Source organism: Chrysemys picta, chromosome 15 (genome assembly GCF_011386835.1).
Source record: "Chrysemys picta bellii isolate R12L10 chromosome 15, ASM1138683v2, whole genome shotgun sequence".
In the NCBI taxonomy this organism is placed as follows: Eukaryota; Metazoa; Chordata; order Testudines; family Emydidae; genus Chrysemys; species Chrysemys picta.
Window position 1 is genome coordinate 27,308,721 of NC_088805.1, and position 17,564 is coordinate 27,326,284.

The 17,564-nt window shown below is 41.4% G+C and overlaps 1 protein-coding gene across 3 annotated transcripts; it reads left to right on the top strand.

Moving 5' to 3' along the window:
* The first annotated feature begins 474 nt into the window (after positions 1-474).
* Positions 475-16,284, top strand: RNF34 (ring finger protein 34). 3 transcript variants are annotated; one of them, XM_005298645.5, is made up of 6 exons: positions 478-631; positions 6,938-7,147; positions 11,406-11,792; positions 12,071-12,133; positions 12,394-12,595; positions 13,849-16,284. In XM_005298645.5, exons 1-6 carry the CDS (start codon positions 626-628, stop codon positions 14,034-14,036), a joined length of 1,056 nt encoding a protein of 351 aa, XP_005298702.2. In that variant the 5' UTR covers positions 478-625; the 3' UTR covers positions 14,037-16,284. The 3 variants fall into 3 exon arrangements, with proteins under 3 accessions (XP_023957229.2, XP_005298702.2, XP_042708419.1); XM_024101461.3 differs by lacking the exon at positions 6,938-7,147 and having other exon boundaries at positions 475-631; XM_042852485.2 differs by lacking the exon at positions 12,071-12,133 and having other exon boundaries at positions 483-631.
* Positions 16,285-17,564: the final 1,280 nt, after the last annotated feature.

Sequence of the window (17,564 nt, forward strand, 5' to 3'; positions counted from 1 at the left end):
TCCATAATAGAGATGGGGCAATGTGGGGGATTGGGAGGTTGATTCCGGTCTATAATGGAGATGGGCTCCGGCGGGGTGCCCGGGGCATTGGGAAGTCGGTTCCGCTCTGTTAGAGAGACGGACCCACACGGGGTGTCCGGGCCGGTGGGAGATCGGTTCGGATCGGGTCCGGTCTAGAAACGGGCCCAGGTGGGGTGTCCGGGGCGGTTCGGTTCCGGTCCGGTCCAGAGACGATCTCCCCCACTGTCCCGTCAGGTGCTGCAGCGATGGGGGTGCCCCCGAGGCTTGGCCCCTCAGCTGGGATCGCCCCTGACCCGAGCCCCGCCCGGCCCAGCTCCTCCCTGCGGGAGGGGACTGTGGAGGCCCTAACATTCACTCTCACAACCCCCCATTGAATGGACTCGTCCCCCTCCCCATGGAATGGATGCGCCCTCTCTGATTGGAGAGTCCGCTGGACATTCTCACTCTCATTGGCTGAGGGGCGACCAATGGGGGTGGGAGGAGGCGGCGGCCTGGCCCGCCCTCCGTGAGGCGGTGCTCCGGACGCCGCGCAGGGCGGGGCCCTGTGGGATGTGAAGGCGCTGGGCTCGCCGTCCCCCGTGGAGGAGGCGAGGCGGGAGCGGCCATGAAGGTGAGTGGGGGTCCCCGGGCCAGAGGAAGCGCTGGGGGAGCCGCTAGGGTTGTGTCCCCCTGGCGGGGAGTGGCGGGCTCCTGTGCCGGTGCCCAGCCCGCGGCCGCCGCTGTCCCCCCCGCCCCCCGTGGGCCCGCCTGGCGCTAGGCTAAGAAGCCCCCGTGACTTGGCAGCCGGTGAGCCAAGCCCACGGGGGGGCTGGTAGTGGGGAGACTCCGCCCCGCTTCTCCCAGGGCCCGGCTGACCTGGCACCTCTGCTGCGAGCACGTCCAGGCTCCCCCTCGGGCCCACGCCGCTCTGCCGGGCTCGGGTCAGCGCTGCAAGCGCTCCGGATCCCGCCGCTGGCATCTTGCCAGTGAGGAGGGTCCGGGCCTGAGTCTGGGTGTGACTCGGGCTGGAGCCCGGTCATTTCGCAGTTTGGCTGCGGCTGAAGCAGCACACCCGGGGCAGAAGGGGTGTGTAGGGCTGTATGGACGCATTAGTCGGGCTGTGAGCCCCAGGTCCAGCAGTTGTTGACAGTGCAGTGTGGCTGCTCAGGCATGTGCTTGGAAACGGCCCATAAGACCAGACACGAGTTGATAGTGCAGTACTGACATACCCTCAAGGGCTAGCTTGATCTGACCTCTTCACCTGCCCTACAGGACCTGGAGGAGAGGCAAGCCGCTCTGCCAGAACCATCCACTAGCTCAAGGGTTCTCAAACTGGGGGTCGGGACCCCTCAGGGGGTCACGAGGTTATTACATGGGGGGTTGTGAGCTGGAACTTCCATCCCTTCAGACGCTTGCTATGTGAAAGGGGTCACCAGTACAAAAGTTTGAGAACCCTAGCAGGAGCTGTTCAGGGCTTACAGATTGTAAATGGACCTGCTTTTAATGATGATCTTGAGACCTTGTCTTGCTATAGGGCTCTTTAGTACTAGCTGCTTGCCTCCTGAATTTGGTGAATGTTCATAGATCTTGGGTTGCACCAGATCCTGGTGTCATGATCTGGCATATGCTCCAAGATTTAGTACAACTTCTTTATGGGTCAGAGCATTCTCATGTATTTGTGCAAGGTAGATGTGGTGGTGGGCATTAGGGCACAGTATAGAATCTGCAGTTCATTAAATTTGAACTGTAGGGGAATCTGGGGGGCTGGGACGGGACACTGGAAAAAAAAGTTGGGCTTGTCCTTTTTGGTATGTGTTTAATGGATAAAGAAGTCTTGAAACAGTCTTTCAAACTCCCCCCCCCCCGCCCCCCCCCCATTTTTACATACACACAACATTTAGAAATCCCAGAGATCCTCCAACTAGGGATGATCAGACTGAATATGTCTGGAAGTCTTGGGAATCTGTTTTGTGAAAGTGTAATGCCTTGAGTGCACAAAGGTGCTGAATCATTAGCAAAGGCTTCTATTATTCACAAAGTTAGCTATTGAAGTTATATTGATAACAAAAACACAAGTTTTAAATCAGGACTAATAATCCCTTCTCACCCTGCTTCACTGTCACTTCTTGACTCTTATGATGTCACGTTTTATAAACTTCTAATTAGGACAGAACTTACATATAGAAAAAACAACCTGAAAACTATCTTTAGGCCTCCTATATAAATAATAATAATATAATATAATATAATAAAATGGAGCACAAGTCCTGTAAAGAAAAAAATTGGGCATGGAGGAGATAGTTAAGGGCTCTGGTTGAAAGGAGGATAAGGAGATGCTATCTAGTAAAGTTAGTAAGTTATTTTTGTATACATCTTACTTACTTTTGGCATGGTCTCATTCTTAAACAGGGTGGCCAAAACTTTCAGACATTCTCTACAGTATGTGTGGTTTAGTTACCTTTTCACAACACTGATTCTGCACAAAGAATCAGCTGTTGATTAGACGGGTTATGGAAAGACTTCATGCAATATATATTTTGGATTTTCAATTAAAAGTGACCAAACAAGCATACAAAATAAAATCTAATCAACACTTATTTTTTTTTATCAGTGCTTATTTTAAAGTAATCCATGATTGGTACATAAGAGAAACAAAATATATTTTTCCTAAATATATACCCAGTATTGATAATGGTGTGTAGAGAGCTGCTACAGCCTATTGGATAGATAAACATAGAAAAACAGATATTTAACTAGTTGGTAGCCTGATTGTTGCTACTCTTCATCATTGCCATCCTTATCTTTCCTTGGGCTGTTGCCACCCAACGAACCACCCATTTGTTCAACCAACCAAATGCCCTCTCTGTTCTTCCTCATCTTCTCTTATGTATAGTTCATTCTTAAATATTAAAAAACCAAAACTTTGATCAGTTTTATACCATATTTACAGAAACATGCAAGTAGTTCCTTATTAAAGGTAAGCAGTCAAGAGAAAATTTTATCTGCTTTTTTTAACCCAAGTTTTAAATACTGGTCAAATTAAATTTGATTTTTTTGTTTGTTTGTTTACTCTTATTTGGTTAGGTCTTGCATGTAACACAGCGTGGACATTAAAACTTACCAAGGTCTGTGGTGGATTCCCCATCACTGGAAATCTTAAAATCAAGATTGAAGGTTTTTCTAAGAGATGCTTTAAGTTCAGGGGTTCCCAAATTGTTGTTCATGCACTGTTAGTATTTGAGCTTGATTGTTCCATCCATTCATTTCTCTAAGAAGGTGGCACCTGAACCAGTAAAGTTTAGGAGCTGCTGTATCTAGTTCAAACAGGAAATAATTGAAATAAATCTGGTGGCCTGTGTTATGCAGGAGGTCAGACTAGAATGGATGATCAGAACGTCCCTTCTGGCCTTATCTGCTGGGGGGTGAAGGAGGGGAGAACCTGTTCTGGGCCAGTTTCACTGAAGGTACAACCAGAACTAAATGACAGTTTCACTATCCTGTTGTTATGTGCTAACACAAACTGTAGTGTTCAAATTCTCTACAGGAGGATGTTTTATTCCTCCCTTCCTCCCCCAGTAATTTCATACATTTAAAAAAAACAAAAACCCACACCCTTCCGTCCATCCCCCTAATTACTTGGCTGTAACTACTTAACAGTGTCCTTTTAATTATGTTGGTATAACAGTGTTTTGAACCATGGCTTTCATACATGTTGGAATTATTATTATTAATAGAAGATACGACTAGACATTAACTATAAATTCCTTCATTAGATCCTCAGGCCAAATGGTACTTATACAATTGCGCTAAACATGCCTAAAACCCTAAATAGTAAGCAATATACTGCATTCAAATAGTAACAAAACATTTATAATCATTTGATCAAAATACTTACAGAAGAGCTAAGCCTGGGGGTGCTTAGACCACTGTTGGTTGGCTCTAACTTGGTGCAGCAAGTATTAGCAGTGATCAGCTCAAGAGCTTATCCTTTAACAAACAAGTGATGTCATTGCCAATTGCTAACTTTGGCCCAAACCTGATTTTTAGCTCACTTGGAGTTCAACATGCACAATCCTTTCTTCTGATAATTGGGGCATCTTCTTCCTTTGATCTGATCAGTTACCTTTCAGGTCCATTTTTCCAGTTAAGCTGGGCTGGCAGTTGTGGCTTTTAAATTTCAATTTGTTTAATGTTATCTTTGTCAGCGTCTCGCATGTCTATTACAGAAATAATTAAGTGTTTGTAACAAGTGTTTTAGTCCTTGTAGATTAAAAAGTGTATATCTTGTGGGTTGCTTTAAAAAAAAAAAATCTCAGCACAACCCGTTCTTGTCTAGTAAAACTAGGATGGTCAGGGACAACTTGAAATTTGCACAGGAAAATGAGTATTGGTTAATCTACATTCTTTTGGTATTAAATGTAGAAAATTGAGGTTTGGGTTAACAAGAACTTAAGTTCCTTAACTGTCAGTTCCTGAGGTGCTGACTGTATATTGGTAGCTCTTTGAAGACTGGCTTAGCATGTGTAAACAAGCATGGATGTCTGATTATGTACCTCAGTGGGAACATTTGTCTGTTAATAATGTACATTAAAGGGATTTTTATATGGTAGTTAAATCATTACTGCCCAACACTTTGCTCAATTTAGAGGGGATTATTGCCATTTTCACTGCAAATAAGATGCTTGAAAATATACTGACAGTGACTGACTTAACCCACACAGGCATGAACATAAGGTTTTAATAGACACATGTGATGGCTGCTTAGGGACAAAAAGATGGAGTTCTTGGATTAATGAATCTTGTTGCTAAAGGAAACATTGTGACATAAGAATTTTAAGATGGGTTGAAAAATCCAGTGTTCTCAGGTATTCCTATAGCAGGGTGAAAATCTTCAACTCCTTTTCAGAAGAGTGTGTGGGAAGCTTTAAATTATGGTTGTGTCCTGGGAGCACTCCACATGCAGGTCTCCTGTTATGTGCAGAATTTACACTAGACATGGTGTGCTTGCAAGATTGGGGTCAGTAGATTTATTGTCTAAGAATATTTGGTTCTGGTGATGCCTATAATGTGCTAGGTGCAGTACAGCTGTAAAGGAACGCAAGGTCCTAGCCCTGACAATGTTTAGAACCTCAGTGACACATTTAACTAGAGATGTTGAAAACTTCCTATAGGAAGAGTGAAGGCACAAGGTTTGTGTGGGCTGGAGATGTACAGAATCACTGAGAGGCATTTCTCGTTGAATTTCAAGTTTATCTGAGTCTTTCTCATGGAAAGATTTAGATAAAATATCTTTAGTTTGTGACAGGGTTTCTTATAGCTTCCCATGGGCTCTTATAAACTGAAATCTCAAAATTAGAGGAATGTTTCCTACCATATTGAAGGGTACAAAATTCCTGGGTTTTATATATTTAATTCTGCATTCAATTACCACAAATATCAGAATGTTTTTAGTTAATTTTAGAATAAGTTTATAAATTCACTTTAAAATAAGTCTAGCTAGTGGCTAAAATGTGAGTTGTGAGTTAAAACCGTTCAGTCTCCAGATAAAATGCTTGTGCAGTTCCATGCATACCTAACTGATAAAAGCTCCTTCCTGCACTAGCATTTAATCTTGAAATCACAAATACATGTATTCCATTTTCTTCCTCTTTAGCTGTAAGACCTCTTCTCCCTTTGCAGCGTATTCCAGTGTGGCTTTGGTAAAGGCTTGAAACACAAACTAGCTTTAAACATACCAATTTAAAATTCATTGCTTGGTGTTTTCCTTAAAGGTGCATAAATCCTTCAGTTACGTCACTCTGTTTTCCTTCCAAGAAGGAAGGAACTGTGGTGCTGGCCTGATCGAGGAACACATCTTTCTTTTTTCTTTGTGTAATCATTTTTGAGTCTAACTAAAAACTGTAATTGGACTTGCACAGTCTGTCTGAATCTTAAAAGTAGCTGCCTCCTATAAGTGTAGATTTGAAGTAGAATATGTATTACAGTGGATTGCCTTCCCCCTTGCAAGAGACTCCAATATAAAATATTTCCAAGGATAATGAGTAATTCATACTTGAAATGTGCGTATTTCAAAAGTGAATGCTTTTTGGGTGCTTCAGCTTGATTTTTAAAATTAAAACATGATCAGTGTGTATTCAGATCTGTTTATAATAGCAATTTAAGAGATGCCTAATACAAGTAAAACAATGTTGCACTTACTGAAAGGGCTTGAAAAACTTACTTGCATACTTGCTGCTGCGAGAAGTTAGGCTATCACTTTCAACAGAATTTCAGTTGTCCCTTTAAGATAAGATTCTAACCCTTTTGGCTCTAAATATATTTCAGACATGAACCAAATAGAAACTAATGTGGTTTTGTCGCCTAGAGGCTACCGGTAGCTCCAGTGCCTCTGCTCTCAAATGCAGAAACCCCACGCATTGGGTATTCTTGTCTGGGTGTAATCTGCTTCCACAAAATCACCTTTCTCCATTTCCAGCGGCAAATTCTTTGCTGAGCCTGTGCTGTTGGCTATGGCCTGATTTGCTGGTTTCTTTCTCTCATCCTTCGAGTGTTTCTGCTCACTAACTGCCAGTCTTCCTTGTGGGTTCCTGTGTCTTTGCTGACTGATCCTTGGTCTGTTTCTTTCACTGATCCACTCTCCTAAAACATTACCTTTTCAAGTTCTCTACCTTATCTGCTTGTGCAATGCCTCCCACCAAATTGCTCTCAAAAGAGGCCCTTTGCTTATTTTAACTGTTCAGACCCCAGTTGGGAAGCACAGGACTAAGACCATTCTAAGAGTTATTACTGTGTTAAGTTACTAGTACTCTGGGAATTCATACACAGCACTAGTGGGATGATGGTGTAACAGAATGAAGCAACTCTTCAATAACAAGTTATGCACAGGTAAGACTCTTAAAATGGAGTTAAGTTTCCTTTTTGCCTTTACTGTTTTCAGGCAGGAGCCACATCCATGTGGGCTTCCTGCTGTGGGTTGCTGAATGAAGTCATGGGTACCGGAGCTGTCCGTGGCCAACAGCCAGGATTTGGGGGAGGTACTGGCCCATTCAGATTTGCACCAAATACAGACTTCTCAGCATATCCATCTTCAGGAGCCAATATAGTCTGCAAAGCCTGTGGGCTTTCATTTTCAGTTTTTAGGAAAAAGGTGAGTATAATTTATTAAATAATCCTTTACTAACACTAACTAATCTGTAGACCTGTCAGGAGAGAAGCATTCCCCCCCTTTTACAGATAGTAAAACTGAGGCACCAGGTGGAGGGGTTTTAATTATTTGTTCAAGGTCACAGAGGAAGTTGATGTCAGACAGGATTAGTTTTCCTATATTGCTTGTTCAAAATAATAACCAACAAAGTTGCTGAACAACTGAGTGATGGAGAGGCTGCGCAACAGAAAAGCCTCAAATTCACAATTAGTATTGTAGCGTTTTCCTTAGAAACCAAGTGAACTTAATTGCAGTCTTAGCCCTGTGTCAGAGGAATGAGGTTGGTTAGGAAATTGAAAACCTAACCAGTGCAGTAGCCTATCACTTCACTTACAGTCAAACAGGTGAGTCGATGAAAAATGTACCAAATAAAATTGATTGGAATTTTGTTTAAACTATGGATGTATTTCAAAACCCAATGCATAGATGACTGACTGTTCTATGTATTTATATAAAAATAATGTAATCTGTAAGATTAGTCAATTTGGCAGGCCAGCATTATCTTGACCACTCAGTGACCCAGTTCTCTGCAGCTAACTTAGAATAAACTGAAGCCCAGCTGTTTCTGATGTACAGAAAATCTAATAGTCAGAGATTCTTACAACAGATCAATCTCTTGGCAGAGATTTCCCCATTTTTTAAAATCTATTGTACTCTGCATTCCTTTGGTGGCAGTGTGCCTGAGCAGTAGCTAAGGGTCCATAATGTCTCAATCTAAGCTTTCCTAGGGCTAATTTATTAAAATTCCAAAGAACATGGGGGGAGATTGATCTAGGCTAATCATGGTGGTTGAGATAGTTGTGTTAAGGGACTCATGTGACTCTTGGCTATACCAATTCCCTCTGCCTGTATGCAAATAGACCTCTTGAATTAGGACCACTATTTACCTCAGGTTCTCTAAACTGAACAGGGTCTAGAACTTAAGCCTGATTCAGGTCCTCTGAAATCACTGGGAGCCCTCCCATTAACTTTAATGGGATTCAGAAATCTGAGGCTAATTGCTAGAGCTCCCACCATCCCTGTCCTCCAAGTTGTTAAATGCAGAACCATTTCACTCGTGTCTGAAGTGACCATCAGAGTTGCCCTTAGACCAGAGGTGGGCAAACTACGTCCTGCCTGGCCCCTGAGCTCCCGGCCGGCCTTGGCGGCTCCTCCCCTGCTGTCCCCCTTCCCCCGCAGGGAGGGTGGGCAAACTACGTCCTGCCTGGCTGGCTCTGGCCGGGCGGCGCGGCAGATTTAACAGTGAACACACGGTGCCCTGGCATGGGGCCGGGCACTTGGGCAGCTCAGGACCGGCACACCTCCTGTGGGGGGGAGGGACTGCACTGCAGGGGTAGTGGGGCAGGCAGGCGGTGCGGGTGGCGGGAGCGCAGGGAACACGGCTGGAGGACTCAGGAGGAGCTCTGGGCGGCCGCGCAGCTGGCCGGAGAGAAGCAGTGCTTTGAAGGGGAAACTGCCGCTTCTTTCCGGCTGCCCCTGCTCCTCCTGAGTCCTCTGCCCATGTTCGCAGGGCCACATTCCGAAAGGGGCTTATGGGAGGGAGTGGATAGGGGATGGGATCCCAGGGGGGGCGGTTGGGGGCAGGGGGTCCCGGGAGGGGGCGGTCAGGGGACAAGGAGCAGGGGGGGTTGGATGGGTTGGAGGTTCTGGGGGGGGGGGGGGCAGTCAGAAGGCGGGAAGTGGGAGGGGGCGGGTAGGGGGCAGGCTGTTTGGGGTGGCACAGCCTTCCCTACCCGGCCCTCCATACTGTTTTGCATCCCCGATGTGGCCCCCAGGCCAAAAAGTTTGCCCACCCCTGCCGTAGACCATCCATTTCCCCCCCCCCCCCCCGCCCTGTTGGAAGAATTGTAATTCATATTTGTCAGCCTGAAAACTCAGGAAAAGTGAACTTTAACTTCTGCATCTTCTATTTGCCACTGTGGATGTGTCCCTTGCAATTTATTCTCCTGTAGGGTTGACCTGTGATATCTGGAAAGAGAATTTTTTGTCTTTTTTCCCTACAGATTTTTTCTTTGCTAGGGAGATATTATTTCCTATGGTGTGTAGTTTCTTGTGGTAGGAGAGATGAGTTTAGATGCCAACCTAAGACCTTAGCATGTCTCCAGGAAGGGTTGAGTGTGTGACATTGACTTTTCTGTTTTCATATTAGAAATAGTAAATCTTAAATCAAGAGCTTTTTTTAAAAAAGTTTGTGGTGTCTGTAGTTAGTTTTTTGTATACAGAGGTTATTCTACATGGCTTTGGGTGAAATGGATACATTGGTAGTGCTTTGTAGCTCAATTATAGTGTATACAATGTTTGGCTCTACCTAGAGTGTAGGGGATGTAGGAGTCTAATTAGAAAATTACCTTGTCCTTTACAGTTCATATCGTCCCTTAAATAGTCTTGTCACATTCTTGCTTGAGAGGCTTTTGCAAGCTGGAAAAAAATACAGGGTATGTCTACATGGCAAAAACAAACCAATCCACAGCTGAGAGTCTCAAGAGCCCAGGTCTACACAGACTTAAGCTTGTGTTATGATGCTACAAATAGCCATGTAGCTGCTTGGGCTCTGGTGTGATGGGATGGGAGGCTTCAGAGCCCACATTCCAGCCTGAGCCAAAATGTCTACACAAGGGATAGAAGACTTGTTGCTGTGGAGTCTTGTGGGGTTCTCTTCCCCTCCCCCCCAGGTGAAATACCCATAGTGATATTCTTTTATTACTCTGACGTGTAACTGCTTTTAACAGTGTTGCTTTTTGTTTGTTTGAGGGTCAAAATAAAAGCTTACATTTTATTTAGCCATTGAACTGTCTTTCTAAAACATCAGGGTCCTAGCCAATATCTTTTCAGAGGAGCTCTCTGGAGATTTTATTTAGGAACTGCAACTTCTAGCCACTACTTCAGAGGAAGGCATAATTGTCTCCCATGACTTAATATCCTAGTAGCACAGTGCAGAAAGTGGTATCTTCATGATTCCAGCTTAGAACCTGGTTAGTATCTTGAATCATCAGAACTGAATCTTAATAATTTTATCCCAGCTAACGAGGTTACACTCTTAATTTTAAATATCTTAACGTAGTTCTTTGGGAATGGAAGGGGAACAATATGTCAAGGCTTCAGTAGTGTTTCTAGTGGTGCTGGATGACTGTTACACTGCAGTCATTATACATTGTCTTCTGTGACATTGCCCCTGTACTCTCCACTGTCTAGTAAAGGGAAAATGTTTTAGAATATGTTGGCTAATGTTTTCAAAAACATCTCTTCTAGTCAAGATGAGACCTGTGGAATTGTGTACACTGTTATGTCATCACAGAAAGAGGATGCCTTGTATGCAGTCTTACAATCAGAATTTGCAGCAGCAGTATCATGAAGGACAAAGAGGTTTCCAACCACAGAGCGGTTATTCTCCAAATTGTTTGCTTTGTGACCCTGCCACTTCATAGTATATGCAGTTGTTGTGGGCGTATACCTTGGGTCTATAGTCTGGAAGTAAAAAGCTACCTTCAACAGCTGTCTGGTTCCTCTAACTTCAGATACATCAGTTGAAATCTATAAAGTAGAGGGGATGGATGGTCTGCATGGCTTTGCACAGTTAGTACTTGGGGAGGATGATTCTTTTGCTGAGAGTAGGAAAACATTTTAAAAGGACACTCTCTTTATATCAGACTTGTTGAAATTGCTCTTAGCCATTAATTCTTACAGTAATAAGATCACTAAACCTGAAATGTTTTTTTTTTTAACATGGCACATTTGCCAGCACCTTGTGTATAACCATACTTTCTCCTCTGTAGTCAGATTTCCCTTGTGTGAGAGAGAAACACTAAAAATTTCCCCAGAAAATAGAAACAGACTTGGTGGCAGGTATAGTGCTTGAAATTACTTGCAACTCACTTTGAAACTGACTAGATTTCAAGTGGGTGTCCTTTTGAGTTAACTACAACTTAAATACACACTTTAAGTGTTGCCTTGTTAAAATTGATTAAATGTCTTGATGAATGTACTAGCCCTACAAATGCTCTGGAGAATACCTGCAAAACTGTTTGATAGGCCAGTTTCATAGACATGTCAGAAAACACATACTAAGATTGTCAGCTGAAAGCATAAGAATAGCAGTGGGTGATGGAGGGGTGTGTGTGAAGGAAATAGCAAATAGATTTATTTTCTACTCCTGTGAATAGCTGACATACAGTTTAATGGCTTTTTTTGTCTTCCTGTTTAGCATGTGTGTTGTGACTGCAAGAAGGATTTTTGCTCAGTTTGTTCAGTCTTACAAGAAAATCTCAGAAGATGCTCTACTTGTCACTTGTTACAAGAGACTGCATTTCAGCGGCCTCAGTTAATGCGATTGAAAGTCAAGGATCTGCGTCAGTATCTGATCCTTAGAAACATACCAACAGATACTTGTCGAGAAAAAGAAGACTTGGTGGATCTTGTACTCTGCCATCATGGATTAGGTTCTGAGGATACAGACACTAGTAGCTTGCATTCTTCAAGGTCACAGACTTCTAGTTTTTTTACACATCCATTTTCTCTGTCTGTATCAGTGTCGTCCTCTCAAGAAATTACAAATAGAAGAGGAAGCACAGAAAATGGAACACCTGTACAGGTACAGTACCAGTAGTTGTGGTCTTACAATGAACTTATAAAAATGCTGTCTGCTACACTTTTTTTTTAAATATACCAATGGGCGGGTGTAGGGTCTTTTACATCCTGCGCTTGAAAATGGAAGAACATGGGTAATTGGGACAAGACTATGATCACTTAAAACTGTAATGGCTAACTTTAGCATAAGCTTTCCAATGTGTCATCTGTGACCTGTTTAAAGCATTTTCCTTACTGTACCAGAGGGGGTGATTGTTATGATCTGATTCATTGTATATGCAGGGACAAAGTGGAATGCCTTCTTCAAATAATGAAGAAGAAGAAGAAGAAAACGCAGAAGAGCAGGTGAGACATATGAACCACCTAAAGAGTAAACTAGACCTATTTGGCATCTGACATAAAAAAAAATATAGGGCCTTCACGCTGTTAATTTAGTTTGAGTGAACTAGGCTGTAGTGCTACATGTTATCAATATTTGAAAATATTGTAAAAAAAAAAAAAAAAGGTAAATTCTTTAAACTATAGAAGGGATTAGCTAAAATTAGAACAGTAATTTTTTTGGTGACTTAAAGTTAAAAGCATAAGAAATAATTGGTGTGTTTCAGACCCCTAGCATGTCCAGAAAGCGAGCAAGAGCATCATTGTCTGATATTTCAAGTCTGGAAGATATTGAAGGGTTGAGTGTTCGACAGCTGAAGGAAATACTTGCTCGAAATTTTGTCAACTATTCAGGATGCTGCGAAAAATGGGAACTTGTGGAGAAAGTGAGCAAGCTGTACAGAGAGAGTGAGGAAAATCACAGGACACGTAAGTGTTTTTTTGTTTTTTTTTTCCTTAAAACCAACTCTTGTTCTCTAGTGATTGGCTTTGACAATGGATATTGAGTGCTTTTGTCAGCTGCAACAATGGAAAGCTATTAGCTGTACTAGCTGTGTCCAGAATAGCTGAAGCTGTACTAGATCTGGCATGTGAGTTGCACTGTTGATCAGTATGTGGCATTGGTTCCTAAAATTGTGCTGTTCTGGTGACTTTTGCTGAAGCTAAATAAACTTTATCACTCTCACTTCAGCTTTCCTCCTAGTAGTTAAATGGGTAACAACTAATGAAAACCAACCCATTAGAGAAAATGAAATAGTTTACACCCCCATGCCTTTCACGGGGGTTTCACAAAGTGTTAGTGGGGTTTTTTTGGCACAGAAAAAAAATCTTTCAGAAGAGAACTCTAACTTTTTAGTGATGTTACTACTTTTCAGCGATTTAAAAGCTACACTGACAAAAATCCCTCTGCCAGGGGACCAGTCTCTCTATGGAGTAGCTGTGATGCCATTGCTGGGACAAGTGATGGCTTTCTTATCAAGTTTCTCGTGTCTTTCCTAAAATTAGCATTTTAACAAATATGGGTGCACTATGTTCCTAAACTAAAGCACAACTGAGTTAAATTGTCACAATTCTGCCACTCAAACAGTTACAGTATCATTTTGGGACAGTTAAATGTAAACTTCAAGATTTTTTTTTCCTGTTTAACATCTTACAAAATGTGAAAGATTAATACCCCAATCTACTTTCCATCATACAACATGGCTGCCCTTTAATTCTACATAGTTACTAAATGTGTCATTTGGGTATAAGATTCATAAGTCTTGTGTCCCAATAGCAATTTTTGTAAGGTTGTATTTGGCCCTGTTAATAATATTGCATACATATCTGTAGTGATCAAAGTCCTTTACAAAGAGGGAGGTAAGTATTGTTATCCATGTTTGACAAATGATGGAACTAATAGGGCCCAGAAGTGGGATGATACCTGTATTCTCTTCACTGGACTGTGTGACATCAGAGTTATTTGATCCTAAATATAAGACAAAACCATACTCTGCATCAGTTGGCTTAATCTTACTCAGTTTATAATGGTTGTAAACTAAAGCTTTATTTTACCAGTAGCTTTACTGTAAATGCAGATGAAAATGAAGTGGTGCTGAAATGAGTTGGCTTAGTTTCCTTCATAGCTGCTTTTGCCATGGCCTGAATCTCTCTAAATCTTAACCCCATCTGTTGCTTTGCAGAGGGAGAGAAGATGCAACTGACTGAGAATGATGATAATCTGTGTAGGATCTGCATGGATGCAGTAATTGACTGTGTTCTTCTGGAATGTGGTCACATGGTCACTTGCACAAAGTGCGGCAAAAGAATGAGTGAGTGTCCCATCTGTAGACAGTATGTTGTACGAGCAGTGCATGTATTTAAATCTTAAGACCAAAAATATGTTTTATAGCCACCCCAAGTTCCCGTATTTCTGGGGGCAGGACTGATGAAGCTTGTTATGTCAAACAGTTTCAATATGAATCAAACATTTTGAACAGCAGGCTACAGCAGCATTTGAAACACTGTCCTCTGACATAATTAAAATTGCAATTTGGCAACATGTGTACTGCAGGAGCTGCCTGAGTTACCTTATAAAGCCACGAACTGTTTAAGTCCAACTGTTTACAGCAGATCTAGCATCACTTATTGCTCTCTTCTGAACACCACCACCTTAATCATAAATTTGGTGAAGGGTCCAGTATAGTCAACAGAAAACTGCTTTACCATGACCACCTTATTGGATGATTATAGTCTGGTTCATGAGGAGCAATGCATAAGCACCAATCAAACTTTAATATATTAAATATTACTCTTAATAGAATGTAACTGTTCTGACACTCTTGCTCCAAGAGTGTCAAAACAGTCAATAAAACAAGATTGCAGAAAGCACTGCCATTACATAAGTGTTTCTGTGCAGGTACAGCTAATCTATTTTCATGCTTATTGCTTCATTCAGAATGTCGGTCTCATTACATATATATTGTGTACTGTCCTTTCACATTCTTTATCAAAGTGAATTGCGTATTCCTACATAGCTCTGTTTAATGGCAGCCAAATGCTAATTACTCAATGTTGAGTTTAAAAATAAAATGTAGTTAGAGGGTACAGCTGTTAACTTCAGTGGTCCCAAATTCATTCAAACCTATAATCTATATTTTGCAAAGACTATATTCCATGTACTAAGAACTTAATGTGAATACAGATCAATTATAGTGAAACTAGTAGATGCTAACTTTTGGGGGTTACAGTATTACAAACCTTAACCCATTAGCTTTTCTGGGGTGGCAATGGGTTGAGCGTAAGGAAGGAAAAACAGGATTAAGAAGAATTGTAGTGTTTTGAATCAAGACTAGGGTAGTGAACAAAATTGCCAATTACCTCTCTGGTGACCCCTGTGAAATAGGTTATTCAGGCCAGTTCCTAGATAGTATCAAACCACCATCAGGGGCAATAATTGTTCCTTTAGAATTCAAAAACTTCACTTAAAGGGTCCCCCAGCTCAGTGAAAGTAGGTTTTGAGGGAAATAATGAAGTGTAGTAGGAAGCCAGTATTGCCCATGACCTTTGGTGTAATCTGTTCTAGGGCTAGATACTTAACAGTATAACCGCTTTCTTTTTTTTAAGGGTGAGATCTAATGGCAGTTATTGAAATGCCTTTAACATTATCCCGTGACAACTTTAATCTGAGTTGAATTTTACTGGACAAATGGTGTTGCACAAAAACTAACATTGCATAGTGGGTTTTAATATACCTGGGTATCTTTCAACTTTCTGTACAACCCACTATTCAATTCCCAGTGTTCACCTAGTTTGAGAAGGTAGATTTTTTTTGGCAACTGGAGAAATTAGTACATTAAAAATACTCTTGGTTTTCTGTACAGTAGGTAGTTGGAGGTATACTGCCTCCCACACTTACTTGGGCCTAGAATGTGGTCTAGAGCCAGGACTTACAGGGGGATTTCTGTATTATTTTGATAAAAGTACAAGATGTTGAAGTGAGGGCATAAGTGCAGGAAAGATACTCTTAAGCTAGATTCACATCTTTTATGGATGGTGTGTGTGAGAAGCTAGTTTTAGCACTGATACTCTCTTAACTACTTTTTTAAAAAAGCTCAAAGCTCCATTTCTGTTAAATTAGACTCAAGTGCTGCAATTCAATCACAGTACTCCATAGTAGAGGTGGTAAGAGTTGGAAATGGAAGACAACCTATGTGCCTAGCTTACCATATTCTAGTTAATTCTTTAAAATAACCAGCCAAAAACAACCCTGGAATCTTTATTGCACAACCCCCTATCATTCTTAAAGAAAACTACTCCAAAACTTTATGCACAAGCTGCATATTGGCTAAATTAGCAAATTTGTCAATACTTCTAAATAACAGGAACTATAAAAACAGCTGCTGATGTTTGGTACAATTCAAAATAAAATATGCAGTTTACAGAGATCTTTAGTAACAAACATTACTGCTTATTTCAGAAGGGAGCAAAACTGCCTTTATTTTTTTTTTTTTTAGAACTTTCTAAAGTTATTGAGTTCTTGTTCAGTTGGCAAGTTAATGTAGGGGAATGTAGCATATGCATTACTTCCATTCTGAACAAGGACTGAGAATTTAATAAAGGTTTGTAAGTGGTCTGGGGTCAGTCTTATGTCTTTTTTTATTAACTATTCACTATCCCCTTTATACTGACTTAAAGCATAGAATTTCTTTTTTTTAATAAATGCCCTGTGGGGGGTTAGAATGGCCAGACTGCATGCTTTTGAGCAGCTGTATAAAGGAATTTCATGCACCCCCTAGATTTAGCCAGGTGTGCACAACCCTCACCTGTAACACTCACACTTACTCAAGCACTCACTGCACAGCTCACCTTGAACTGGACTCTTTAGTGATGTAACAAGATTGAGCACAGTAATGATATACTTGAGTACCACCTTGTGAATGACAATGAGTATGCTTACATACACAAGGAACAAGAAGCCACCCCATAACAGTAATAAGCTTCAATGCTATCCTTATGTAGCCAACCCCCTTCTAAAATCACTTCCCTACATTATCTAAAGCCTTTTGTTGAAACAGTGGTGTTGCCTCAAGCCTATCTTGCATCCTACTGTTGTTCACAAGTAGTAGAGAGTGAAGGCAGCTACTTAAAATATATAACAAATGAAAGAAAGGGGAAGTTGACAGTAATGAATATAAATCAGAGTAGGAAATTGTAGAAAATTGATAAGGAAACCAATGGGCCACAGCAAGAAACTTAGGGCCAATATCCTTAAATATATCAAGAATAAAAAATCTTATTGGTACTGGTCCATTACTAGAAGGAAGTGGTAGAAGTATTCAGTAAATATTTTTGTATTTATGAAAAAAACAGAAGTACACAATAGGATACTAATGGAGTGGAAAGTTTCTCAGGAGGATATTAAACAGCACCTGCTAAAGTCAGACACTTCAAAATCAGTTGGTCCAGATAACTTGCATCCAAGAGCTGATTGAGAAGCTTGCTGAACCACTAATCCTGACTTTTTCAATAAGTCTTCAGTCAGGGGGGATGTTCCAGAAGTCTAGAACAAAACTAAGGTTGTTCCCATTACTTAAAGAGAAAACAGGATGACCCAGGTAATTAGTCCTGTTAGTCTATCATCAATCCCAGGGACAATAATGGAGCAACTGATATAGGGCTTAATAATTGAATGTAACATAAAAATGCCAATCAACATGGGTTTACAGAAAATAGATAGGATCTGTCTCTTTTAGAGGAATTAAAGGTAACTGATCTAATATATTAAGACTTCTCTAAGGCATTTGACTTGGTACCATGAGATATTTTGATTAAACTATCATGATATAACATTAACATGGCACACATTAAAACAGGCAGGTCTCCATGTAACTGTCAATAGGGAATCCTCACTGAACAG